General features: G+C 49.5%; 11 protein-coding genes across 11 annotated transcripts; 5 read left to right on the top strand and 6 right to left on the bottom strand.

Annotated features, from left to right (window-relative positions):
• Positions 1-66: 66 nt before the first annotated feature.
• Positions 67-1961, top strand: COCVIDRAFT_92653 (GMC oxidoreductase; the record flags this gene model as incomplete). The annotated part of the gene is made up of 2 exons (XM_014703672.1): positions 67-127; positions 190-1961. 2 exons carry the CDS (start codon positions 67-69, stop codon positions 1959-1961), a joined length of 1833 nt encoding a protein of 610 aa, XP_014559158.1.
• Positions 1962-2102: 141 nt separating this feature from the next.
• COCVIDRAFT_24598 (hypothetical protein) lies at positions 2103-3755 on the bottom strand (the record flags this gene model as incomplete). Its single annotated transcript, XM_014703576.1, has 3 exons — positions 2103-2902; positions 2977-3450; positions 3503-3755. 3 exons carry the CDS (start codon positions 3753-3755, stop codon positions 2103-2105), a joined length of 1527 nt encoding a protein of 508 aa, XP_014559062.1.
• Positions 3756-4383: 628 nt separating this feature from the next.
• Positions 4384-6505, bottom strand: COCVIDRAFT_35700 (glycosyltransferase family 90 protein; the record flags this gene model as incomplete). Its single annotated transcript, XM_014703673.1, has 2 exons — positions 4384-6056; positions 6229-6505. The coding sequence occupies 2 exons, from the start codon at positions 6503-6505 to the stop codon at positions 4384-4386; spliced, it is 1950 nt and encodes a 649-aa protein (XP_014559159.1).
• Positions 6506-6848: 343 nt separating this feature from the next.
• COCVIDRAFT_92782 (hypothetical protein) lies at positions 6849-7064 on the bottom strand (the record flags this gene model as incomplete). The annotated part of the gene is made up of 1 exon (XM_014703674.1): positions 6849-7064. A coding segment is annotated over one exon (216 nt), but the record flags the coding sequence as incomplete, so codon positions are not given.
• A 665-nt stretch (positions 7065-7729) lies between these two features.
• Positions 7730-9187, top strand: COCVIDRAFT_51083 (hypothetical protein; the record flags this gene model as incomplete). The annotated part of the gene is made up of 1 exon (XM_014703675.1): positions 7730-9187. A coding segment is annotated over one exon (1458 nt), but the record flags the coding sequence as incomplete, so codon positions are not given.
• Positions 9188-10428: 1241 nt separating this feature from the next.
• On the bottom strand, positions 10429-11637 carry COCVIDRAFT_13984 (polysaccharide lyase family 1 protein; the record flags this gene model as incomplete). The annotated part of the gene is made up of 1 exon (XM_014703554.1): positions 10429-11637. One exon carries the CDS (start codon positions 11635-11637, stop codon positions 10429-10431), a length of 1209 nt encoding a protein of 402 aa, XP_014559040.1.
• A 1091-nt stretch (positions 11638-12728) lies between these two features.
• COCVIDRAFT_35703 (hypothetical protein) lies at positions 12729-13853 on the bottom strand (the record flags this gene model as incomplete). The annotated part of the gene is made up of 1 exon (XM_014703676.1): positions 12729-13853. One exon carries the CDS (start codon positions 13851-13853, stop codon positions 12729-12731), a length of 1125 nt encoding a protein of 374 aa, XP_014559162.1.
• Positions 13854-14824: 971 nt separating this feature from the next.
• COCVIDRAFT_13986 (carbohydrate esterase family 8 protein) lies at positions 14825-15841 on the top strand (the record flags this gene model as incomplete). The annotated part of the gene is made up of 1 exon (XM_014703555.1): positions 14825-15841. One exon carries the CDS (start codon positions 14825-14827, stop codon positions 15839-15841), a length of 1017 nt encoding a protein of 338 aa, XP_014559041.1.
• Positions 15842-16558: 717 nt separating this feature from the next.
• COCVIDRAFT_35705 (hypothetical protein) lies at positions 16559-17925 on the top strand (the record flags this gene model as incomplete). Its single annotated transcript, XM_014703677.1, has 3 exons — positions 16559-16789; positions 16852-17065; positions 17183-17925. 3 exons carry the CDS (start codon positions 16559-16561, stop codon positions 17923-17925), a joined length of 1188 nt encoding a protein of 395 aa, XP_014559163.1.
• Positions 17926-18847: 922 nt separating this feature from the next.
• COCVIDRAFT_24604 (hypothetical protein) lies at positions 18848-22252 on the top strand (the record flags this gene model as incomplete). The annotated part of the gene is made up of 1 exon (XM_014703577.1): positions 18848-22252. The coding sequence occupies one exon, from the start codon at positions 18848-18850 to the stop codon at positions 22250-22252; it is 3405 nt and encodes a 1134-aa protein (XP_014559063.1).
• A 489-nt stretch (positions 22253-22741) lies between these two features.
• Positions 22742-24621, bottom strand: COCVIDRAFT_13989 (hypothetical protein; the record flags this gene model as incomplete). Its single annotated transcript, XM_014703556.1, has 3 exons — positions 22742-23178; positions 23271-23387; positions 23442-24621. The coding sequence occupies 3 exons, from the start codon at positions 24619-24621 to the stop codon at positions 22742-22744; spliced, it is 1734 nt and encodes a 577-aa protein (XP_014559042.1).
• Positions 24622-27199: the final 2578 nt, after the last annotated feature.

The following is a 27199-nucleotide window of genomic DNA, read 5'->3' on the forward strand; positions in this document are numbered from 1 at the left end:
GGATTGCCTTCATCCCATCACTTTCCAACCAAGCTAGATCACCACCTGACCCCTACAATTCTCACCATGGGCATCTATTCCAAACTTGCAGATGGCATTGAAGAAGTGGACGTCATCATCGCTGGAGGTCCGTTGCACTCCCTTCTTTTTTAGGCACTGTCGTGAATCTAACGCAGTGGCTGTCTATAGGCGGAACAGCAGGATGTATCATAGCCGGCCGCCTCGCAGAAGACGATCCCTCCCTCTCTATTCTTGTGATTGAAGGCGGTGCAAACAACAAAGATGTTGCAAGTGTTGTGAATCCGGTTTTCTATCTGCAGAATCTTCTGCCTACCACCAAAACAGCGCTTTTCTACAAGGGCAACAAAGCTAAACAACTTGCTGACCGAGAGCCTATCGTACCGTGTGGTGGTACGCTTGGTGGAGGCAGCTCGATCAACTTCATGATGTACACTCGCGCACAACGCTCAGATTTTGACTCTTGGAACACTCCTGGATGGTCGGCGCAAGAGGTATGGCCGCACCTAAAGAGACTCGAGACATATCACGGGCCAGGCAAGAAAGAACATCACGGCTACAATGGGCCTATAAATGTCAGCGACGGCGGTTGCCGTTGTCGTGACGTGGAAGACGACTTCATACGTGCTGCTGGGGAAGTCGGCGTCCCTGAGATTGAAGACCTGCAAAACTTGGAAGAAAACAACGGTGTCCAGCGATGGCAACGCTACGTCTCACCGGACGGCAAACGTCAAGATACTGCACACAGATACATACACCCCAAGCTCGAACAAGAGAAGTACTCGAATCTTCACGTACTTGTCGAATCGAAGGTCGTACGCGTACTGTTTGACGAGAACAAGCGCGCAACTGGTGTAGAATACACACCAAACCCAGAATTCCAGTCGACTATCGGCCTCAGTATGCATCCAGTCAAGCAGGTGCGTGCTCGCAAGCTCGTCGTTGTCACATGCGGTGCCTGCGGCACACCACCTGTACTTGAACGCTCCGGTCTTGGTTCAAAAGAAATTCTCCAACGAGCCGGCGTGCCCCTTGTAGAAGAACTACCAGGTGTTGGAAAAGACTACCAAGACCACCACCTCATTCTCTACCCCTACAAGACCTCGCTCGAGCCACACCAAACAATGGATGCCATCCTCAGCGGGCGTGCAGATGTAGCCAAAATGATGGAGAATAAAGACCCCATTCTGGGCTGGAACGGCATCGACATATCCTCCAAGCTACGACCCACCGAGGACGAAGTCACCGCCCTCGGCCCAGAGTTCAGGAAAGCCTGGGACCGAGACTTCAAAGACAACCCCAACGTCCCTCTAATGCTCTGCGGCGTGGTATCCGGATTCCTCGGCGACCCAACCAGCATCCCGGCCGGCCAATACGTTACCACCGGAACATACACCGCATACCCCTACTCTCGCGGCCACATGCACATCACAGGCCCGAAGCACGACGACGCCCTAGACTTCGACGTCGGCTTCTTCAACGACAAAGACGACATCGACCTCAAGAAGCAAATGTGGGCCTACAAGAAACAACGCGAAATCATGCGCCGCACCACTTTTTACCGCGGCGAACTCGCAGCAGGACACCCGCGCTTCCCAGCCAACTCCGCAGCTGCAGTCCAGGAATCCGTCACTGAGCCGCTGAAGGACGTCAAGGATCTGGTGTATACAAAGGAAGATGACGCTGCGATTGAGCAGTGGCTGAGGGAGAATGTGAATACGACATGGCATTCGCTCGGCACGTGCAAGATGGCGCCGAGAGAGGAGGACGGTGTTGTGGATAAGGATCTCAATGTGTATGGTGTCAAGGGTCTCAAGATTGCGGATTTGAGTATCCCGCCCAAGAACGTGGGTGCGAATACGAATAATACGGCGCTAATGATTGGAGAGAAGGCCGCTGAGATTATTATCCGTGAACTCAAGGGAGGAGCGGGGACGCCGTAAGTTGGGGGGGTTTTTTTTTCTTACACAGGAGTCGCAGAGCAAACGGAGCAAGTCTTAGCAATTGTTTTTTTTTAAATGTTCGAAATTAAAGACATGTATGTGTATGATTAGTCTGGAAATCCATCGAGTTTTTTTCCAAAACTACAATCTATACCTAAACCTCGCATTCTCCCTATCCGTCAAATCCAAAAACTCCTCATTTTCCACCCTTTCACGCACACTCTGCCTCTCCCTCTTCTTATTCTCCGTCACATAATACACCTGCAGCACGACCGCCAGCCCCGCCGCAACCGCACACGTAACCACAATCGAAATCTTCGCAGGGACAAAATCCGGGCTATCTTCTTTCCGGAACGTGAGCGGGCCGATGATATTGCCCAAGCAAAACGACATCAGGAGCACCGCGTTCATGGTTACTTTCTTCGTGTGCCCTGCGTAATTCGCTGCGACCCATGAGTACAACAGCGGTAAGCTGGAGCCGATGCAGTTGGTCAGGTAATTCCCTATCAGCTTCCCCATCTTCGCCGAGCTAGGTAAGAATGCCATTAGACAACCGCCCAGCATCCCGGGTACCAGCAACGTAACAATGTTGAGCCCGCGCTGGTTGTAGCGGCCGGCCAGGTACGTAGCTATTAGTATAGAAATGATGCTGATAGCTCCTGAGGGGAGTTGTAGCAACGCGGTTGTTTTGGAGGAGAAGCCAAAGGATTTTATGAGGGTGGATTGGAAGGATGAAACTGCGCCGTTGGGCACGTTTGAGGCGATTGTTATGAGGGATAAGAGCCAGGTTTGGGGGTCTCGAAAGCATTCGAGGACTTGGTAGGGTTTGAAGGTTGTGTTTTCGATGCCGGTTTGGTTGGAGCGGAGGCGGGTTATTGCCCAGACTTTTTCCGAGGGGGTGAGGCGCGAGGACATGGGGTTGTCGGGGAGGAGAAATATCACTGCGGTTTGTGGTGTTAGTGGCTGGATAGCTTGACGTATGGGTTCCTAGAGGAGAGAGGAGAAGGTGACGTACCGCCTATACCAACGGCGACAGTGACGAGACCGACGACGAGAAACATGATTTGCCAACTTGTAAATGTGTCGCTGTGGTAATGTTGGAAGCCGAAACTGATCAAGCTTCCGATAATTGTTCCGGTGCCAACGCCTAGGTACCAGATACCGGTTCTGAGGGGCTGTTCAGTCCGCTTGTACCACATGGAGGTGATGAGAATCAGACTGGGTGCGACGGCGGCTTCGAAACAACCAAGCAGCACACGTGTAGCAATCAGCGCGCCATAGTTTTTACACACGCATGTCAGTGCAGTGATTAGGCCCCAGAGGATGACTGCGGAACCAAGATACTTTGCTGTAGGTAGACGTTGCATAGCGTAGCCATGTGGGAACTCGACGACGAGATAGGAGACGTAGAAGAACAAGGCAAGGTTGGAGAATTGGTCTGTGGTTATGTTTGCGTCTTCGTAGAGACCCATTACTGCCGCGTAGTTGACTGTGATCAAAGCTTAGTATGCTTCATGGTTAAGAAACATTCAGTTACGTACCTAGTGTTTTATCGAGATATTGAAGGCAGTAACAGCACCACATGAGTGGCATAATCATCCAGTCGATCTTCCGAAGTAACTTACGTTCCTCTTCAGGAGTAAGTTCACCAACATCATGTGCTGTTCTCAGAAACTCGAGTGCCGAGTCGCCATTCTTAGTTGTCTCATGCACAGTGCCGATTTCAACGTCGGAATACTGTGGTGATGGTAAAATGTCTTCCGATTTCGACATGTCCTTTCCAAAGTCACCCATAGTTGATAATTTGGAAGTTGAAAGAGATTGAATCGGGATGAAAGGGAAGAGATGAATTCGTAGAATATCTTTCTTTTAGTATGTCTATGCATGTGTGTCTGCCTCGTCCTTACATGTCGGCATGGAATGTGCCGCATCGCATGCAGATGCCGACGTCGAAGCCGAACCTAGCATAATACTCCCAGTTCAGGTCTACATTTTGCAGATCCTTCTCCATACCCTCCAGCATATTGGCTAGACATCGTATGTTCCAAGTCCAATCTCTTATCGTGAGCCCTGTTCCGACATCGCATTGGAGATGCAAGATCTCTCGCCTTCACCGAGAATAGCTTAGTGTCACTCCGCTTGCCGAATAGTCGAGGCAGAGCGAAGAGAGGATTGGACGCTGGTATAGCCGTTGGAGTGAAGACTGATAATGCGTTCGAGTGGATGATGTCAGTAACGATAGGGTGCAAATGATAACAGGGCCCATTCACTTGCACGGCGCTAAGCGGCGTTAGGAAGGTGGTGCTGTTGGAGAGTGAGGGGCGGCTCCGAACGTCATGAGAAGCCACGAGTTCAGTAGAGCGGAGATATCTGATCTCCATGTATATCTCCTGTTGGCCAAGTAGGAGTGTCGATAACTGTTTCAATGTTCGACCTGCCGGTTCGGATCCATAATTCTCGCCAGTTCCAGCATGAGACGGTAGAGATATATCGTAAAGTCTTCCTTCCTTAGGAATTTTCCATGCCACTCGCGGCCTGCATCGGCAATTTCTTTTGCCCTCCTCCTTCCTTCTTCGTGGCTCGTCATGTAACGCATGACTTCCGGAAGTTCGTCCATGGATAAACTGATGGGAATAAAATGAACCCATGGGATGAGACGTTCATCGTGCCACTCACGTAGGACAGTTTGTTTGAGTACAACACTTCTAGATCTCAGTAGAGTGTAAAATCTCCCACTGAATGAGTTGCCGTCCACGTCAAACACGAATTGGGAATGAAATTGCCGGCTTCGTTCCTCTTTCTCACCAAGGGTGAAAAACTTCTTCTGCTCTTCGCAGTCTTGATCATCGCATTGAATGATGGCAGTGAGTTTGACATCAAATAAGTCGCTGTGATCCTCGACTGCTTTGTAGCTGGTCCACTGCCCAGGCTTGGACTCTTCGAGGTACATGTGGCTGGTTTGATTAAGCGTCTGAACCAATTCAACAAACCTTTGACGGTGAGAATGCCGCCAAGTGCCATTCCAGCTGTAGCTACCAGTCGTACTGCCTGCCCAATATAGATTCCTGGCTTTCTGCTCCCAGAGAGGGTCGTCTTCATCCTTGTAAACTCCTTGATCCATCTTTGCTGTGTACCAGGGACTAGGGTACATTATGTCTCCAAATGATGTTGGAGCTGCTTGAGAAAGGACAGGAATTGGGGCATCTGTGAGAAGGGAAGTCATTGGTGATGAGAAGAAACCATGCATAAGACTGAACTCGGGGTGGGAACAAACATCCTTCGACTGATGCCAATCTTGGACCAGATTTAGTCCATAGTCATGGATGATAGAAGTTTTTCCAGGAGAGCTAGGGTGCGCACAAACGCTAGTCGTGCGGTCCCATATGGGTTGGTGATGGGCATCATAGAACTCGGGCTTTGACACGCCTCCAGTATCGAGCATCTGTTCAGTGATGATAACTCTGGGCTCGTCCACGACGTCGAAAGCAAATTCGACATTGGGAATACCCTGCGAGACCTCCTGAAGGAGTTTTCCAAGATCCTCAACGATCCAGCCGCCGCCTTGTCCATGGAAGCGTCCGTCGGTGAAGCCGCATTTACGCAGGGCAAGATGTTCGAAACTTGACACATGGTTAATACTCTCATGAAGCTGTTGCGGGGCAATCTTCCAAAATGGCTTCAGATCCTCGTTGATCATGTCAAAATCATCGATGAGAATGGAGTTTTTAGATTTTGCATACGCGAACCATTGGGCGAACCCGGGAGGTGGAGGCCGCGAGTATCTTCTACGATACTCAGTCTCAGCGGATTCGAGTGTCTTTGATTGCTTATCGACAAGATGTCTGAAACCATCCTGAGCTTTTAGGACAAGTAGTTCGACTGGATGATGTGAGATATTGTCAGACGGTCCAGGCAAGGAAATTATATCCTGGCTTAGTGGAGTATGCTGGACAAATGATGAAACCGGCCATAGGGCGAAGGCGACTAGTAACCCGCGGCCTTTTTCCGTTTTCGGTATGAAGTCTATTGTTTGGTAAAGATTCATAATTGCAATAGTTGTACGAGTGAAGGTTTGAGCCACGCCTAATGTGCCGGCTGAAGCTGGGTCTAAAGAGCTGGCTGACGCAGCAACATAAGCCCAGATGGTAGGCGCGATCTCCCATGGGGTCTCTTGTGTCTGGATATGTTAGCATGGATGTAAAACGATTCAGAATTTCGGTAAGTCATACTAGCCAGAAAATAATGATCCAATGAGTAGCCTTAAGACCGCCAGCCAACGTTGCGTTAGTTATGTCGAGTGTGCTTGCAGGCCATGTAAACACCATGATGACAGAAACGGCTATAAGCAATCCAGTGGTACGCGATGCGATGGAAAAGATGACGCGCGGGGTCTCCAATCGTTCTTTTCCATCAATCTGGTCATTCCCGGCGCCGAAAATGTGGATCAGAGACGCGTATGTTCCCACGAAGCCAAGAGTGATTGGAATAGCGGAAGCTAGCGTCTTTGTATCGAGATTAGGGACAAGTGATACGAAAACGATCATTCCTATTGCGAATGTAAACCACGAATATTGAATGTGTCTGGGTAGTGATGCGTGGAGGCGTGCCACCAATGAAGTCGGACGACGTGCGAGAAGTGCAAAGGCGACTACAGGCTTCAAAGACTACATTAGCAGGCTTCAGTATGTAAGCAAGTATCTGCTCACAGTAATCCATATAGAATCAACAAAGGAAGAAGATATTGCCGTGATGGCTATAGAAGATGCGGCGGTCCAATACAGATATTTGAGTGTCGCCGTAGAGGCAACATTGTTGCTTTCGCAGTTTTCTGAACCAAGGCGCTGAAGAATTCCAAAGCACGCGATGACCAGTGCCCAACATATTAATTCAGCAAGCACTGGGGTGTACCCAATATGGGAACGAGGGCTGATTGCAGCTGTTAAGATTGCAGCTGTTGTCGCAGCAGTGCAATAACCGATACTTGTGAAGTCTTTCAACCCCATTGCAGAGCCGAAAGTAAGTCAATATGTGACAAGAAAAAGAGAGTGGGATGAATTGAGAAATCCTGAAGATGTCAAGACCTGCCCGCATACCCTTTTGGAAACAGCGGCTTTCTTGTATATAATCAGGATGTGAATTGAACGCCACGTTCCAGCATGGCTAGGGTGCGAGGGTGGTGGGATGTAGGATTCAGCGCTTAAGTACCCACTGGGCGCTTAACTGTAATCCCGGCGCCCCGAACACGCTTTCGCCCTCAAACTCCACCACGGGATTCATTTGCGTACTCTGCTTATGTCATCAGCAAAGTCTACAGTCTTTAAGCAGAATCATCAAATAAAGTATGGAGCTGCTCAAGCTTCCATGTCCTGTTTTGAAGGTTATGGAGCAGGCTTCATGCAGGGGCATCACTTACATCACATCCGTAGTAGCCGAATGCGTCAAGGGACTCAGTGCAATCTTAAGCACGTACCTCGTTTATTGCGGCACAGCAACAAGGCGGTTGTGCTCTTCCGTGCTGTCCACTGTCGATTCCTAGACTACTGTAAAACTGATTTGCCCAAGTCATACCCTCATTTACTTGAGCTATCTGTTTGACCGTCATCAAATGTATTAGTGCCTGTGTTCTCTCTACTTTGGTTTTTCTTCTCACGCACATTCTTATCCCTATCTGTTCAATGAAGGTTCGGCACTTACGCCAGCTCCTTATCACCGGCTCGCTGCTGCAAACGTTGCCATTCGTATTCGCCGCGCAATACATCTCTGTTCCATGGAGCACACAATACTACGGCCCGGATGGCCCCTGGCAAGCAGTAAAAGTTACTGTAGGCGGTACCAGTCCTGACATTCTCCTGATCAACGAGGATCACCGGCAGCTAGACCTTCTACCTGGTGGTGAATGGAATAGTAAAATTCTCACTTCGAAGGCATGCAAGCCATACAAGAACTCAAGGTGTGGCAAAGGAGGAACTTGGGATCCCGACTTTCCTCCAAGCGTCAGTGCTTCTGGAGATTGGATGGATGAAGCCTCTAAGGTGAATTCCAGTGGACAAGGGATACTTCTCCAAGCTTCAACGGTGGAGAGCTTCTCGTATTGGAACTCGAGTTTGGTCTTGATTGAAGACATTGTGATCAAAAACCCTGACGGGAGCGTACGTGGACCGGAGCTAGGATCGTTCGCGTTAGGAGGACCAGAACAGTCGCAAAAGTTCGCCACCGATTCGACCTTCGCCAATGCACCGATGGTTGGCTTCAGCTATGCAGGCGCTGCATACAATCGTAGTGCTACAAGATCATTCTCGTACGGCTTGCAGATTGGATCAGCGTTTCATAATTACCCGGGCTCTTTGCTCATCGGTGGTTACGACAAGGGGAGACTTGTAGGATCATACACATCATTCAACAAAGCTCCACTCCTACTAGACGTTAGCATTGGAGTCGCTACTGGTGGCTCGCCATTCAGCTTCAAAGAGAAGCATAATCTGTTACTGAGTAACAAGAGTCAGGTTACAACACTTTTTGCTCTACCAGATCCACGACAAACATACATCCATCTCCCTGGCAAAACCTGCGAAGAGATTGCGAAATACTTACCCATCAAATTCGACGACACATTGAGATATTGGCTGTGGAATACGGCAGATTCAGCCTATCGAACCATTGTAACTTCTCCGGCATATCTTGGCTTCACTTTTCCTCCGGCTTACGGTGCATCAAACAACGTAACCATCAAGGTACCGTTCAGTCTTCTAAATCTAACGCTCGATACTCCTATAGCAGAGAAGCCGGTAGCATATTTCCCCTGCCAGAGCTACGAGCCATCGTCCAAAGACACTCCATACATACTTGGTCGCGCTTTTCTTCAAGCAGCCTTCATAGGTCGGAACTGGAATCGCGAAGTGTCTTGGTTGGGCCAGGCTCCCGGCCCCGGTATTTCGAAGAACGGCCTTGGGAATGTCATGTTGAATATCGATGATGCCGATATAGACCTACCGGATGTGTATACGAACGAAACTCTTTTCACGGAGAGTTGGGCTAGCTACTGGACGCCACTTCCAGAGAAGGAAGACAAACCAATCTCTTCCACACCTATTCCATCTACCACTCCAGATCCAATATCCTCCACAACAGGACTCAGCACAGGAGCAAAAGTAGGAATTGGCCTGGGCGCAGCTGCAGTAGCCCTTCTCGGTGCCGGTGTAGTTCTCCTCTTCCTTCGCCATCGTCGCCACACACAGCAGAATGCCACAGTCAACAACCTGCCCGCTTACTCCGAAGAGCGCAAGACCTCCCCTGCTGAACTTGATCAACAAGTGCCAGAAATGCAGGCCGATAAAAACTACTGGACTTATGAGTTGGCAGCTCCTACACCACAACTTGGATCCACAACACCCAGGCGAGCAACGTATTCGGATGACTTCGTCTATACAAGTCAGTCAGAACCGCCGCTGATACCCTCTTCACCCCCATTGCGATCCAGATTTGGAGGATAGGTTCGGAAGGTCTTCCTGCCAACCAAAGTAACAAGATTATGTAATGAATGAGCGCGCTTTTGTCCACGTAATATGTAGATTCCTATATCCCTAAACTATGTTCAAGTAAAATGCAGAATTGTTTGATTGCACATCTTACGAGATGTCTCAAGACTATTTTTGCTAAAATCAATATGTGGCACTAGATATGAGCTACTCTTTAAGTTTCTTATGGGAACGACATTCGAGATGAAAGCATCGAAAGGGAAAAGAAAAAGGAGAATGAAAGTAACACTGCATGACTGAAACTCTCCTCCATATTCGAATGTTCATCGATGCACCCACTCAATTTTATTTTCCTGATGAGGCCGCTATTCAGGGGATTTTTTCTTCCGAAGCTGGCAGGTTGAGATAGTAATACCTGTGGTGGCGGCGGCATCAGCCGTGGATAGGTAGAGTACAGGATACTTCCATGTACGTACGGATCTGAATCACCTAATAACCCCATTGATGTTGATTAGAGGCTTGCTGTGAGGGGCTAGAGCTTGGAGAGAACGTGGGAGTACTAGAGTCAAGCGCATTAAATAGGTTATCATGCGCCATCCTGCTCCTCAGGCTAACTGCAGTTTGATACTTCACATATCATACTACTACATGATTAGTACATCTCGCTTCAGCCTTAGGATTCGTGTAAGATGATTCTTTTTCTACTTTCCTAAAAATTGAATGCTACTGTGCCTATACATCTAAGATCTCCCTACCTTCAAAACCAAAAGAAATGCACGATCTCCGAAGAACATCTTAGTATCGAAAACAATTCCTTTTCGGTCCATGTGCCATGTTAGTAAGAAGCTTTCTTGAAATTTTCTTCTTGATTAATTAGTGCATCTTTTCTGAAGAAAATGCCTGTATCTAGTCACTTTAGACATAGCCTATACAGCTAATGCACAAATTATCATACTCAAAAGAAATATATACAAGAAAAGAACCCGTTCGACCTAGTACGAGCTCGGCACCAAACTATTAGCCCAGTCCTCCACATTCTTAAACTGCGACTCGACATCATCTGGTATCCCATTCCCATTCGTATCCACCCACTTCTTTCCTCCATCAATAGTTCCTGGTCCATTCATCGGAGCAGCATTCTCATCGCTAATCAACTGTCCCAGCTTACCATAACTCTTCAACTCAGTAACGAGCCGTTGATCAACCGAATCACGGACTTTACTTGCGCCCGCACCCTTCTCCGCCAATGCGAGAGCATCATTTGCCGACAAGATCTTTGCAGGCGCCGGATACGCAAACTTTGTTGTTTTGATGTTCAAGCCACCGTAGTTTTCCTTGGTGACACCCAGCTCGTTTCCATTCAGCACACCATCTTTGCCGGAATCAACAAAGTTGCCCTGGACGAATCCGTCAAATAAATCGTTGCCCCGCGTGAAAGCGGGGACGCTTGTGCTGGGCCCGCTGATGAAGTAATTCCCGACAATATTTGCCTCGCTCCTTTCGCTCGAGTCACCAGCGATATAACCACCTCCCCCACCCCAATTGTACACCACATTGTTGGTGAAATCATTAGTACCCTTGACTTTGGGGTTTCGTGTCTTGTTGTCAATGTACAAGTTGCGGAATAGACTGATGCCATTGCCGAGAGCAGTCTGCATCAAGCCACCACACGAATGCGTTTCTAGACCCTCGGCGATGATGCTGTTTTGCACGGTAATGTTTCCGACTTCAGAGCCTGAGATGGAGAAGGTCTCGTCGCGGCCCCACGAGACAGAAACGTGATCGAAAATCATGTTGTGTCCTTCTGCTATGGTAATAGCGTCTTTACCACTGGCACCCTTCTTGCCCATGCGGATACGAATATAGCGTACAATAGCGTCGTCGGCGTTGCTGAAGCTCCAGCCATTTCCATAGACTGTTATTCCGGCACCGGGGGCGGTTTGTCCTAGGATGCTCACGCGTTTGGATACGACCATACGGTCAGTGATGGTAATGAGGCCGCCCACCGAAAATACGACTATCCGGTCCGGTTTGGACACGGCGTCTCGTAGAGACCCAGGGCCAGAATCGTCTAGGTTCGTGACGACATAGACGGAGCCGCCTCGCCCACCAACAGCGTTGCGGCCAAACCCTTCAGCACCGGGAAAAGCAAGAGCGGAAGCCGAAGTGGCTAATAGAGGAAGAAGAGCAAGAAAGTGCATGGTTGTAGATGCAAGGGTACCGGGTGCCTTGAGTTATCGGCCAAGGAAGGGCTTTTGACAGTGGGTGAATTGACATCAACTGCTGGATAATGCGGAGCATGAAATTGCCGATCCTTCATGTCCCTTCGTGTTCATGTTTCTGGGGGCGCAGTTCTATGGCTCGTTTAGGGGTAGTTAACCGTACCGGCCTGTCGATCCTTTAATTTACCCCAGATTCACGCTACTAATCGACACGGACAATTAACAGCTCATTCCGCCAATCAACTCAAGGGACGATTCAGGTGGCAGAAACAATCTAAGGAGCATACATGGGTAGAACATTTACACAGTAGGAGACGCGGGATGGTAAGCACAATATATGACGCATTTTTGTAGATGCATCTGTGAACTCGGCTTTTGAGACAAATGCGGTAAAGTCAGATTGTACTGCCGGGCCCTTCCCGATCTGTGCATACTTGAGTCAGTTTTACCATCTCCGACAATTCTACCAGCATCGACAAGGTCAAGGACAAGACCCACAAGCACATAAATGCACCTGAAATGGCATTTATGCCTACCGCTTCAAGCTAACATCTCATTTCTCGTAGTGAGTATACTAAAACAGTATCAAGTCTTGCTCGCTCTCAATTGGTATTGTTCAGTTCCAAAGGGCAATAAGACGAATATCTGCTACCCTAAGAATGCGGCAATAGAAACACTACTCAAGAGTTCAACGTAAGCGTCCGGGTAGTCTTCAATCCGGGACCTATCGGATACAACACCAGTTTAATTACAAGTTGGTGGTAACATATTTTGGGCCTGATGCTGAGAATTCTCCGCATGCTGAATGGCAGTGGTGTGGTTCGAGTTAAAAAGTGACGCACTAGTGCGCGTGTTGAAAAGAACTTTAGCTATCGTGCGTAACGACAGGAAATCCGCTTTTTGACTCCGTAAATTCATCCAGTCATGCTATCCAAAGCCAGTACCAGTGCTTACAGGAAGAGATTTTGAGGACACTGATGCTCATCTCCCTTTGGGTTGCACTGAACTAGTTAGTCCACGCAAACTACTGTAGATTGCTCTCCTGGCGTAAGTTGTGTGAGTTTAAGCTCTTAACCAAAATCGCCCCTGCCTGAAGTAGAGGGCCTACCCAGTATCTTATGTAGCCCCTCGTAACCTTGATTAGAGGCTGAAGGCCCGCTTGGGCTTTTCCGCTCGGTAGCTATGTCTGCAGACTCGTGGTTTTGGGTGGTATGAGTTCCTCCAAAGTCACAACCGACAGATAATATGTCCTCTTGACAACAGCTCCAAACTATAGTTCCGTCTTCTTGCTTGACTTTCCTCCCTGGATGGTATATACAGGGCTCGGAATCGCTTGAGAACGACTCATGGCACTTGCTACAAGTCTTGGTCACATTTGGAGTCGCTCCTTGGACTTGGTCTGCTGGCTGAGTTACAGTAGCTGCATTTGAGGTGATATTGGGAGAGGGCGAGCCTCCAGTCAAGTGATGTAACGGCGGCCGCATTGCAGCTGGACGCGCTGCTTTCTGCGACGAAGGACCAGGACGACGTAATTCACTATCAGAACTAGGAGTTGAAGGCCTGTGTGGCTCGCGTTTTATTCGCGGTATTGAATGGGAGCCGTAGGGATGTTGTCTGGTATAACTTGTCTGGTTCCCTTGAGAGGTGTACCGAGCAGAACTGGATGTGGTATGCATAGCTTCATATGCAGCATTTCGGTCGATTTCCATTCGGTGTTGGTTAATCATGTTTCGTGCAGAGGCCGAGTGAGGTGCTAGACCCCGTACAAGCGCGCCAGAGAATGCAGGCGAGATTTGACAAAGCTCTATCAATACTGTTTGCAATGCATATGGGCTGACGGTTGAAATTATCGACTGAATGTGACTGGGATTGATCGGCCGGGCTTGCTGTGGAGCTACAAGATTCCGGCTAGAAGTGGCTGATTGGCCAAAACTCATTGTGCCACGTGATGGTTGGGCAGATGCGGTCTGGATGCGCGATGGCTGACCCGGGTCCGATTTAATTCGTGGAACATGATCAGACTCCTGTTTAACGCGTGGTGTGTTGTAGGTCGGTCCAAAGGATAGATGAGATTGCTGCGGAGGCGCGCGTATTTGTTCTCTCGTAGGTGATGGAGGCCAAGACTCTGGCTCGGGTGAGGAAAGTGTGAGGTCGATTGTATCAGTTTCCGGCCTGTTCCGTTGTGATTGCGACATAGCTAAGTAGGTAAGAATAGAGATGACCAAAAAAGGCCAATTATAACACGACGTGTTGAAAGTCGATGCGGGTGTTTTGCTGCCATGTCATGCTTCGATGGGATGTTTCGGAGCTGGCATGGCCGAAAGCCGATAGGGAGCTAGTGTGGCCCGATCGGGTCTAGTATGTTTCTCTGTATGAATCCACTACTAATGTACTAAGTTTGAAGTAGATTCAAGGGCCACCAAGTACGGAGAGAGATCTAACCAGATCTAGTAGATTGAGCTGCTCAGCATACGGCATAAATGCTGCATCAGGGCGTGCATGATCACAAATAACTGGATTGAAAAGGAGTTCTTTGTACCGCTTTAAGTCTTACTCAAAACTTGGGTACACAAAGCAACACGTATGCGTAGCGCTTTGTGCACGAGTGTAGCGCTCAAGTATAGATGGCTAGTCGCAGCGTCTCACAACCGTCCTCGTTGAGGCACCTTGCTGGAAGCCGTCCACTGTCTTATTGTGTAGTCCAAGATACAGTCACGTGAGAGCGTCCAGCAAGTCTATATCCACCGCCGCGTCACTCTTTGCGGTCATGCGTCAAGCCACACACACTACGGCCAAGCGCTGTTTGGCAAGCAACCCGAGATATGAGTCGGGCTTAACATGAATAGAGTATATGCGGGGTGAACCGCAAAATCTCCGGTAACCCGCCCAAGTCGTCCAAGATTTTCCATTGTGGAAAAACAATACCAGGGTGGCAAGGCGCACGACCCACACACGCAGCCTTGGACATACGCGGGTGACAACCAGGAACACGGGCCGGGTCTCTCTTGTATAGCGCCGAAACAGACATACTTACTGAAACGAATTAGCAAGTTGTATCAATGGACCAATGGGCTTTGGAAGACTCCAGGGGTGGAAAGCATACATATGTGCGTCCATATGCCCTTAGTTACCGAGCACCTTCACCTCTCCTTTCTTCCTATTCATAATGCATCCGACTTTGGTATTCTTCCTTTCGCTTGTCGCTGCCACTGCTGCAGCGCCTGCTGAAAATGTGCTTCGACGTGCGAGTTTTGACCGCACGTCAGCCCCTGCCGGTTGTCTGACCGTAGGTGGAAGCGGCAAATACAAAACTGTACAGTCTGCAGTCAACGCCCTCGACAAGTCCACCTCGAAGGCTCAGTGCATATTCATCGCCAAAGGCACCTACACAGAACAGGTCTACATCCAGCAACTCAATTCGCCTTTGACAATCTATGGCGAGACCAAAGATACTAGATCTTACAGCGGAAATACTGTAACCATCACCCAGCGCAAGAGCCAAAACGATACTCCTTCCAACGACGAGACTGCCACACTTCGTGCGCACACTCCCAATCTAAAAGTCTACAATGTCAATCTCGTCAACACCCGTGGCCAGGGATCCCAAGCGCTTGCTGTGAGCGCATGGGCTGACAAGCAAGGCTACTACGGGTGCAGTTTCAAAGGCTACCAAGACACCGTGTTGGCCCAGCTCGGCAATCAAGTTTATGCGAAATCCTACATTGAAGGTGCCACCGACTTCATCTTTGGCCAACAAGCTAGGGCATGGTTTGATGGCTGTGATATCGGTGTTCTCGGCGCTCAAGTCGGCTGGATTACTGCCAGCGGTCGCGCAGCCGACTCGAACCCGTCGTACTATGTCTTCAACAAGTCCAAGGTATCTCCCGCTGTTGGAGCTACCGTCTCATCCGGCGTCTACTACCTTGGTCGTCCATGGGGAAACTACGCTCGTGTTGTGTTCCAGCACACCGACCTCAGCAACGTCATCAATCCCCAGGGCTGGGCTGCCTGGAACACCGGCGACGCGAGAACTGATCATGTTCTTTTTGGCGAATACCAAAACACCGGCGCAGGTGCCTCGGGTAAAAGATCATTCGGGCAGACTCTCAAAGCTGCTCTCAGCATTACCGATATATTGGGAAGCAACTATAAGGACTGGGTTGATGTGTCGTACCTGTCTTAGGTCAGTGCGGTAGAATAAAGCTTCGGTCGACGGTGACTTGGCTAAGGGCGGGTGGGTACTTAAGCTTATTTCGATGACAGCATTCTCGGATTGGATGATACCCAGCCGTATGTCAGTGCACGCTAGTCTGCCCAACAGTTTCCACACTCATGGTGTTACCGAAGAAATACAGAAAGGACATGAATAAATGTAGATCGTAATTCACAATGACATGCTACATCAAGCCTGTATCAGCTCAGCATCCACAACGTGAGGTAGTCGCATGTCTGGTGAGGGCTTCGGACTAATCTGGAGCGTCCATGCACTCGCTTTTGGTTCAACGGAATATCCGGATCAAAATAGCTCCCAATCAAAACAAAGCTATCATTGGCAACTAGCCGCATTCACCACCACATAACGAAAAACATTATTTTATATGCAAGAGTATCGGAGTTTTACCGATGGAAGAATACACTATAAGGAAACATTACAATATTCTATAATACTAGTATTCAGATATATGTCTTTGGCATCGCGCTGTTTTCGTGGGTGTACTTTTTATCCGAGTATTTCGTCGGACTAAGAGGGCTCGACCCACTTTGTGGGTCACGCGGCCAGTAAGAATTGACTTTTCGCTCCGTTGAAAGCAACCAGAACAACAGCTCTCTTAAAGAGCAGTTTGCACTCCAACTTGGCGTGATATAGTCTTACTATCCTTGAAGGGATACCCAGCAAACAATGTCATACGGCACGATACAAGAAGCGCCTCCAGCGACGGGACGTGCTCAGGTGCGCTTTGCTCCAGGCACATTACCGGCGGCTGCATCGCCAACTCACGCTGATGAAGACGCGAGCTCCGAAAGGCAGGATGCATCATTATTAGAAAGAGCAGGATCCAGCATCAAAAGCTTCTACGAGCGAAACTTTGGGCTTTTTCTCGTTTTTCTTGCTCAAACATGCGGATCTGTCGTAAGTTCCATGTCCTCAGCTTCTACCTTGGTCATACCTTGATTGACCCGGCCATAATGTAGATGAACATAGCGGCCAAGCTTCTGGCAAACGACCCTAGTATAAAGTTCCATGCGCTGCAGATCATCTTCATCCGCATGCTATGTACGAGTATCATTTGCTCGATATACTCTTGGTACAAGGGTATACCTGACTTTCCTTTTGGACAGAGAGGCATCCGATGGCTCTTGGTACTACGCGGAACAGCAGGTTTCTTTGGCTTGTTTGGATTGTATTGTAAGTCTATATCGCATTCTTATCGCATCTTTCCAGCTGGCTATTTCTCGCAAAGCGAATCAATGTACAAAAAAGGAAAAGAGAAGAAGAAGAAGAAAAGACTGACTCGTTCTCCAGACTCTCTTTCATGGCTGGAAATTGCTGATGCCACCGTAATTACTTTCATCGTTCCCACAACGACAGCTATAGTCTGTTTCCTCTGGCTCCGCGAACCCTTTACATGGAAGGAAGCGCTCTGCAGTCTCATCGCCTTTACGGGCGTCCTCTTCGTGGCTCGTCCGCCCTGGCTATTCCCGCAGACTCACCGCCCTTCTTCCGATGACCCAAAAGTGCCAGTCCCCTCCGTCAGTCCCGAACAGCGCGCTCTCGCTATCCTAGTTGCCATAATTGGTACCTTAGGAGCTAGTACGGCCTATGCCACTATTCGTGTTATAGGAAAACGCGCGCACTCTCTTGTGTCGGTCAACTACTTTTCCGTCATCGCGACGCTAGCTTCATTCATCATTATCATGGTGCACCCAGATTTGCATTTCGTCCTTCCTAAGACTATTGTGCAATGGGGCTTCATCGCCATCATCGGCATTTTTGGCTTTTTGCTACAGTTTTTGCTTACTGAGGGTTTGCAAAGGGAAAAGGGTGGCCGAGCTACTAATTTAACATATGTGCAACTAGTATTTGCTCTCATAGTGGAAAGACTCATATGGGGTACTACACCGCCTGTAGAGAGTCTGGTGGGCGCGGTGCTTATCATTGCAGCGGCGATTGCAGTCAGTCTGCAGAAGGAAGCGAGTAAGGGAGAGGTCAAGGTGAAGCAGGTCGAGGACGAAGAAAGGAGGCTGCTGGAGAATCAGGCGGATTGAGGCAGCGAAACCGTTTCTGGCGCGTAAGTTTTGTGTAGCTTTTGCTGGACTTGGTTGTGCATGTATGGAAAGTAACGATTTGGCATTGGGAAGGCGTCCTTGTTCATGTCATCTGTAGATGGGTAGAAGTACCCGACTAGTTCGTGTACCTAATGCATTAGACACCAACTAAGCCTCGCCCTAAGAAACGCTAATTCGATCTCTTACAAGTAGAATTTTAAGGCTCATTTACTTGGAATTCTATATGGTTCAAAAGGAAATACTTCTCCACAACTCACCTGGAGAAGTCGCCACTAACGGGCCTCGTTAGCGTCATTGCCTTATCGCCTTATCGAAGCTGCGGGGAAGGCGCGACGCGACTGCACGTCCAACCTCATCATCAGCCCCTGAAAGCCCACGAATGCAATCAAGGCTTGACTGCGAGTGTCTGCGCGACAATAGATGGAGCATATGCATTTATGTATAGCGACAAAATAGGCAATATCGGTAAATAATGACGCGATCAAGCACGGTCACGCGCAAGCCAACGTACCCCGCGAACTATGATAAGCGGCCGCACGGAGCTTACGCGGGGATACGGCGACGCCACTGCTCCCTGAAAGCACATCGCCTGATTGTCTGCTCCTCTTCGAGTCTTTTCTCTCATATCGCGCCTGTATCGAATCTCAAGTAGACTGCATTGATCAAAGAACCATTCCTATTCCTATTTGCTAGATTAATCCGTCACTTCATGTGACCATTGTCCGCTATATCAGCTCTGCTCCGAAAGGAGCCGCTGGTGCCTTGCAGTGAAGCTTGGATTGATACAACGGTAAATACACTTCCAATATGTAGCTATGTAAGCTGACATATGGCTTTACAGTGATCACTCTAGAGTATTGTTCATCTCAGTCCTTCCCGAATTCGCCCTTTTACCTCGACAATGACTTGGTGGCGTCGCGATTCGGCCATCTCCCCTGTCCAGCGCTATGCGCAACGTCTACTCCGCTCCCACGAGGCGGCCCTTCGTACCCGAGGCTTCTCTCGCACACCATCGCAAAATTCCCAACATGGAGACGATAAGGACACCAATCGCCCGTCGGGCATGTCCAATCTCGAGTGGGCACAATTGCAACACTACCAGCGGTGGCGAAAGAAGCTGATGGAGGACCCATATCAAGCTCTCTTCGGTGCGAGTAATAGCATGCTAAGTGGGAAGGGATTGAAAGACTGGGAGTGGATTAGCAACTCGTTTCCCAAATGGATGCTGAGGGAGATGAACGACTATGAAAATGCCACGCCACAACCAAAGAGCGACAAAGACATGAAGTCTTCGAAGAGAAATGTGAAGAGAGAAGACATGAACTATGATGGTCCAGAAAACTTCCAGGAAAGGGAATCTCATTTCCCGCAGCCTTCCTTCAGGGCCACGCGAATCGGTGGCGACGATGCCCGTGCTATCGTTTCACCCTCGGACCTGAGAAGGCCGAGTGAGCAACCTCACGTCACAGTCATTGGAGAAAGCATAGAACCGAGTACTGAACCCAAACCCAACCCTCAATCTTCCACTTCCTCATCAAATGAACCTCACATTTTCGAATCGTCACCTCCGACACCGCCGAAGAGTACACAGTCCTTCAGCGATTACATAAAGAAGTCGAACTCGGATGCGATAGGGAAGATCGAGAAATTGAGCAAGCCTACAGCATCCCAAGGGACTTCTTTCATGGATGGATTTCTCTCAGAAAAGCCCTCACAAGATGAGGCAAACGTCGACACTCCTAAGTTTTCGACTTGGAAGGAAACCGCGCTACAGAGGCGTCTATTGCGAGACGGTTTGATGAAGAAAGACGCCAATAATGAGTCTTCGAGTATCATGCCAATCGTCGAAAAAACCGAACCTATGCCACCGACTGCAGCCATAGAGAAGCACTCTCCAGCGCCAGAAGTGAAGCAAGCTATTCTTGTCCCAGACGTGCACAAAGAACAAAAGCCCTCGCTCAATGAGCATGTTGACTCACTGAGAGGTCGTACCACACCTACAAAGTCAACATCAGAAACGCTCAGTCAGCTGCCTGAAGATGACATTGACTTCTTGAGTGCAGCTGAGATCCGAGCGTCCATGGGTACGAAGAAGAGTAAAATCTTGAGCGACGAACAAAGGAAAACAGAACGAGCAAACTTAGAAAAGTCTTTTGCTGAAGCACACGTTGAGACTAACGAAGTTGACCCGATGATTGAATCCAAGGTCATCAACGACCAACTTATTCGTCGCATAGAGCGTAAGATGCAGATGCCAGAAGAGCCAAAGGAGATGGATGAACCTCAGCCGGCTAAAAAAGCTGATCAGACATCGACGCTGGCAAACGAGGCCCAAATGGAGTCTAGCATTGAGCGTATGAGATCTTGGCTTGAGCAGGGTGGTGCCATATTCTCTAGCTACTTCTGGCAAGACCCCACAGAAGAAGCAGACGCAAAGAAGACCCGCTTGTTCTTCGACAAGGTGCTCGAGCGTATTCGCAAGGGACGCTCAACCATGCGACAAGTCATTGAGGATCTAGAGACAGATATTCCTGCGTCTAAAGCACTGTTAAAGCGCATGAAGGCCGACGAAGACGTCTTGGACTCTGCAATCCATGCTCTGCGACAACGCTCAGGTAGCGGCAAGATGCACTCGTTGACGCCCAAGAAGGTCCGAGCGATACAGTCCCTGCGTTTAAAGTATCAAGACACGGACAATGATTTGAATAAGGCTTACGCGGCTTTGGAAGAGATCAGCAAATCCGAAGCTGCCAAGAACCCCCCCTTGGCTTTCAAGCAACGACTCGGCTTGTCAGCGAAAATCATCCAGAAAAACGCCCATCTCACACGTTATTTGATATGGAGTCTGCAAGCTCGTCTCGAGGATCCGGAAATCGACCGAAGCATGTTGGTAAACTACAAGGCTGTAGCTAATAGTTTACTGACGCTGAGAGATACCCAAATGGCTTTGTCTCGTTTGGTAGACCGTGCTATGTTGGTGTACGGGGTAGTACCACAGACTGTGGAGAAGGCCGAATTCATGGGCCAAACCATCCTGAATACGCCAAATGAGGATGGGCAGGCGTCTCATGAGGTATCTCCTGGTATGACCATGATCGACAAAGCCCAGCTTCGTGCTAGAATAGCGGCTGAAGAACACCTTGCCAACGAGGTTGATGCACAAAAGTCAGCAATGCGCGGACTGTCAGACGATGGGTATGTGCGGGAGCCAAAGGCCCTGGCGAAGAAGTCATTTGAGGAGCGTAGCCCGCTTGATCATAGCCTCTATAGGCCCTTCGGACCGGTGCTGGAGAGCTTGGGCAGTGAATTGCCTTCAAGAATCGAAGCGACCAAACCTGAGGAAGTGGAACAGAAGTACAACGATGCTGAGTTGGTCGCTGAAGTGCAAAAGGCTTACGAAGATACTTACGGGCCAATTACTGCTGACCATCAGCAGTGTCCAGCTGCTGATGAAGTAAAGCATAGCCAAGAGAATTCTGTCGAGAAGTTTGAGATGTTGAAAGACGACCCTACGGTTAATGAGGAGACTCCTGAACAGGCCGTTTCCACTCAGGCGGCTGAGCCTGAAGTCACCACTTCACAAACTGCAGAGAACGAGACTACCAGCGCACAAGTCGAGGCCTTGGCCGAAACCTCTACCCCAACACCTCAACTTGCTCAAACATCTCCAGAAACCATCGCTGAGACATCCTCAGCAACGACCTCATCCTCCATCCCAACCACTGACCTCCCAACCCACTACACCATCCTAATCCACAACGCTGAAACCAACACCCTCACCCAAACTACCTCCACCTCCCCACCACCCCGCGACCCCTCCCCCACAATCCCCCTCCACACCGCCCTCGCAACCCTCTCCTCCCCCTCAAAATTCATCCCTCACATAACCCCAGATGTGGAAATTGTAACCGCAAAACCAGACATGCTCATCTTACGTAACGTACTCGCCCCATCCCCTTCCAGCACCCCAAAATCCCTACACGCCCCTGAGCACAGCGACGCCGCAGATGAAGCGGATGTCCAGCGCGCAGGAACCGTAAATCCAATCGATGGTACTACGCGTCTTTCCCCAACGGGATATGTAGGACCTGAGGAGAATCGCGAGCAGCTAGAGAAGGAGTTTGAGGAGCGCAGACGCGCGGCGGAAAGGGTGGTGCTGGGGTCTGGTGCTGAGGGGGAGAATGCGAAGGGGTCAGCGGCGGGGAGTACGAAGAAGAAGGGACGTGGTGCCGGAGTTGTCAAGACGGCGATTTGGGCGGCGGCTGTGTGTTATGTTGTTGGTGTTTTGGGGGAGGTTGTTGCTTAGAGGCTGGGTAGAGTGGGGGATATGGGGAGAGTGGTTTATGCTTTCTGCATATTGTTGTAAATCTTTCTTCTTCTTTTTTTGCTTGTTTCTTTTTTTTCTTCCACTATTTGACTTCCGGTCGTTGTACCTACGTGTCGTTGGATCTACACCGCTCTGGCTTCTCTATTCCGTGTCTGGCTCAGGAGCCATTCTCATGTACAAATATCTCGTATCGTAAATGGAAAATACAGTTTCAAAGCACTAACCAAGAAGTCTTTGAAGCGAATTTGGAAGTTTGAATGTTTGGTCATTACGAGTTTTTATTCGTTATAGTGATACTTTTTGAGTAACCTGATACCCCGATTGGAATCATACGGCGTGTGTCGTAACCTTACAGACACTTTTTTTCCCACGTCGGCCCTCGCTAAGAATCTCGATTTTAGGTAGAACCAAAATAAAAAATGCAAAGTCTATATGAGAAAGAGGGAAAGAAAAACAATGCAAACAAGACTAAAAGTGCGGCGTGTTCAGCGCCATAGCCATCATGAGACCCGAAATCATACCCGCAGCGGGCAGAGTGATGATCCACCCGGAAAAGATGAAACCAACTTGCTTCCAGTTCACAGCCTTCATGTCGAAGTTGCACAGGGCAACACCGATAGTAGCACCAGTCAGACACTGGGTTGTGGAAACGGGAAGGGCGAGACGAGAAGCCAGGAGCACGGTAATAGCGGCGCCGAGTTCCATGGAGAAACCACGAGTAGGCGAGACCTGAGTGATCTTATTTCCAAGGGCGCGGATAATGTGGTAGCCGTAGAACCAGAAGCCGAGGCCGAGGAGGAGACCAGCAACGATGAGGATCCAGATGGGGGTGTCGGCTTCCTTGGTGACGGTGCCGGTAGTATAGGTGTTGTAGGAGCCTACCCAAGGACCGACTGCGTTGGCGACTGTGGGGTGATGAGTTAGCAGGTGTTGGCGCATGTGGTGGTGAGGGTTAAGGTTAGGGTTGGGGTTGGGGATGAGAAGAGTGGCGGCTTACCATCGTTGGAACCGTGGGCAATAGACATCATCATTGCGGAAGCAACTTGGGCGTAGGTCCAGAGATGCTCAACGCGGTTGTCGTAGACGATTGCGCGTGCGTGGATAGCACCGAGATCTAGCCAAGTATGTTAGACATGGTTCTGTAGTAAGGGGAGGTAATGTAACTTACCCTTCTGGGAAACGACATCGCGAGAAACACCCTGGAGAAGAATGAACTTGGTCCAGTTGGCGATCTTCTTGGGCGAGTAGAAAGGCATGTGCTTGACAGGCTCCAACCAGCGCTCCTCTGGCTCGGGTGTGGCGGGGATAAGGTGGACGATAGGACCTTCGCTAGGAGGGAGAGGGTTGGAAAGACCACGGCCAGCACGCTCAACGTCAATGCTGTCACCATTACCAGCTGGCTGGTTATCGGAAGAATTGGGACGAGCGGTTTCCTTTTCGCCCTTGAGCTTGTCTTGGATAGCCAGGCTGTCTGCGGGAGCTGCCTTGGCATAGTAGTCAGTGACAATTTGGTCTCCCTTGCCGGGGAAGTAGATTGGAGGGTTCTCGCGGTAGAGAAGAGGGCCAAGGGGAATGTGCCAGACCCTCATTCTAGCGTCGCCCTTGACAAGACGGCGATGGAAGTAGGGAACGAAGAAGATGAACGCAATAGCGAGGACAGCGGCGAAGACACCGAGGATGATACCACAGGCCATGCCGGGGCCCATTTCTTCAAGGCTCTTGCCGTTTGGAATCTCGTCAATGATGAACAGAGCGAGAATACCAGCAGTGAAGGCAAGGTAGAATGGGATCAGGCGGAGACCCCACTTGAGAGGGTCCTTTCGGTGGAGCACACCAAACTTGACAGTCAAGAACAGAGCGGCCGAGAAGGCAGCGGAGATGAATGGCGCAATGACCCACGAGGCAGCGATTTGCGAGATGGAACCCTTCTTCCAGCCCCAGCTAAGAGGCGACTGAGCAGCAATACCAGCACCAGCAAGGGCACCGACGACGGTTTGCGTAGTGGAGACGGGCATACCCATAAAGGTAGCGATGGTGAGGAAGGTGGCAGATCCGACTTCAGCGCAACCCATGGCCAGCATGAGCGTAGCAGGGGCAGGCTTGAAAGTTTCGAGGTCAAAAATGCCTCCCTTGATGGTACCGGTGACACGTGCACCGAGTGCGACGGCACCGAAGAACTCTGTGAAGGAGGCGAGGACACCGGCCTGCCACATCTTCAGGGTGCGGGCAGCCACCGAGGTGGCATAGGAGTTGGCGACATCGTTGGCACCATTGGAAGCCGACGAGAAGACAAAGGCGATGGTGGTGATGGCAAGGATCCAGTTGTACTTTTTCAAGGCGGGAGCCATGGTTGGGCAAAGGCGGCGAGCTGTTGCGCCTTTGGAACTGGAACAAGAGAAATGTTGCGAGGTGATCGGGATGAGGAACCACTGGGTGGATTGGGTACAACTATCTTATATAGACAGCACTGCCATTGAGAGAGTGGGAGCTTGGCTGTATGAATTCGATGCCAGTGTACCCTGAAGTGAATGACAAGACCGCGGCATGTGGGTATGAGACGGAGAGGCAAAGTGGATCGTTCCAGCCACGGCATCATGCTGTTTAGACCTGGCCACGGTCTATCGACCAACAGGATGTGTTTTTTTCTGGGTCTATAGTAGGAATTGTGGAGTGTCGACAATGGCAGAATGGCATGCCATTGGCGTATGTAGACGATGCAAAGGTGGGAGCGAGAGCACGCGACCCACTGCCGCTTCAGGGTCGCGTATACAGTGGAGCCAGGTGTGCGACGGCATGGCAGTGGGGAGGGGGCGGGGATGGAGTGTGGACGAACGAGAGCTGGGGATACAAGCACGTTGTCCTCGACGTCGCGCTCGGGGCAGTTTGCCATGCAATCCGCCAAGTGTGCCCAGGAATTTTCTAAGTCCGCCCTCGAAATTTCTGCTACCGCCAAGTCTCGCCCTCTACTCCTATACACCGCTCCGCCCACCAATCAGAGTACTTCCTCGAAGCATGCGTTCAATCTACAAGCTTACAACTCACGAGAGGAAGACTGTACTCGATGCTGTTATTTGACGCCACAGTAGAAACCCATTGTTCCGCCTTGCCGTCTATCCGTTAAGCATTCCGGACTCCGCCATGGCAATCTTCAGCAAGCTTACCTTATGTACCATGACATGCTTCTTCCCTAAGACGAGTTGCGTCGCCTCCCTCGACATCACTCCATCTACAGGAGACGTTGCCTTTTTTGGACCCACCCACACCACATGTATATCATAGTGCATGGCCATACAGGCACATCTCCCACCACAGACATCAGCCCATATGCTTCAGTCCAATGTACGCCAAGCACTCTGCCTCAGACAGCCCAGAATGAAGCATCTTGCAGCCCATTTGTCGTCACTTGGCTCCTTGAAACCCGCCATGTACCAACGTCATGAAGCACTGCAGTATACCTATAGCCTTGGTATTCTAATCCTCGGCATACCTTACATGTCGAGAAGCTACCTTGAACTGTTACTCTGCTAAACCAAGATCTGCATTTCTGCGCATTCTTCCGACATTCTGCTCGTCAAACTAGGAATCCTCAAATTCGCCTTGTACAGCCCCAGTCAACTTGCCACAAGAACCACTTGTCAACTCGCCACTAGTATTCCGAGAACTTGGTGAAAAAAATTAATTTTGACAATGACCATTGGCTACCGACACATGTCTCTTTTCACCCCGTTCTCGCCTATAAAAGCTGCATATGCACGAATTCGAGACCCGCGGGATCTCCGCTGCACGTCTTTCTGCCCGTGCTGCCGAGCCCGTAAGGCGCCACTCTTGGTATCCTTGGTCTACTCTTGGTCTACGTGCAACTGTAGATTCCTACCCTTTCTTCTCTGGTGAGTTAGGCGTTCAAACATGGCTTTCCAAGCATTACGTAGACTTGTTTTTCCTTGAGTAGTCGATACGAAAATCAGACGTCACAACGCCCTATATCTCGTTACGACTGTATTTTTGCCACACTCTCTAGATGAATCCCTTACAAGCTATCATATCAAAGAATGGTTGTGCGCAAGGGCTAGCAGAAGGGGAAAGGCGTTACATGTCTACCATTCTAACACTGCCTGATACAAAGATACTTTTTCTTCATCCAGCTTTATGTAGTCTATCTAACACAACATCGGCCAGCCTACACTTGATACATACGATCCATCTTTCTTGTATTGACGCATCTAATTAATCTACATCACACGCACATCCACACCCCGCACCGTTTCACGTAACAAAAGCAAAAGATGGAATCTGAAACCTCCACATTCAGGATTTAAAACAACATCGAGGCATACACCTCGGCCTACGAACTTTACCATACACTGCCACTATACCAAGACAAAGTATACGAATCATCCAATCTCCCTCAAAAAAGCAATTGCGCACATCAAGCACTCAAATTACATTGGAAAATACGCCCTTGCCTCGATTTGCATATTACAATTAGCAAAAAGTCTCCTCACTTCAAGAAGCAACAAAAGAACGAAATGCAAACCAACATTCACTTCAGAAGGTAACAATCACCGCAATGCAGCAATCCCGTAACTATTCCTCCCACCAAGAAAGCGACATTCGGCCCAAAGAAAGGAATGCTGTGAGCATACATAGCATGGAGTTGCGCTTCCCCCCAAAAAGAATCCTTGCAAGCGCCCAACCCCCTACTCTAACATTAATACTTCTAAGCACCTTTTACATTACAATAATTCAGATATATACATATATATATATAATTACATAAACTCTACTCCCTTCCCAATCCTCCCATCCCTCTCACCACTCACACCGATAAACACCCCTCAGGCCCGCTACTCCCCCCCTTAACACCCCAACTAGTCTTGCTCAACGATACACGTATGCAAAGAGACTGTTTTTTTTAACCCCCCCCCC

Source organism: Bipolaris victoriae (assembly GCF_000527765.1).
Source record: "Bipolaris victoriae FI3 unplaced genomic scaffold scaffold_21, whole genome shotgun sequence".
Taxonomy (NCBI): domain Eukaryota; kingdom Fungi; phylum Ascomycota; class Dothideomycetes; order Pleosporales; family Pleosporaceae; genus Bipolaris; species Bipolaris victoriae.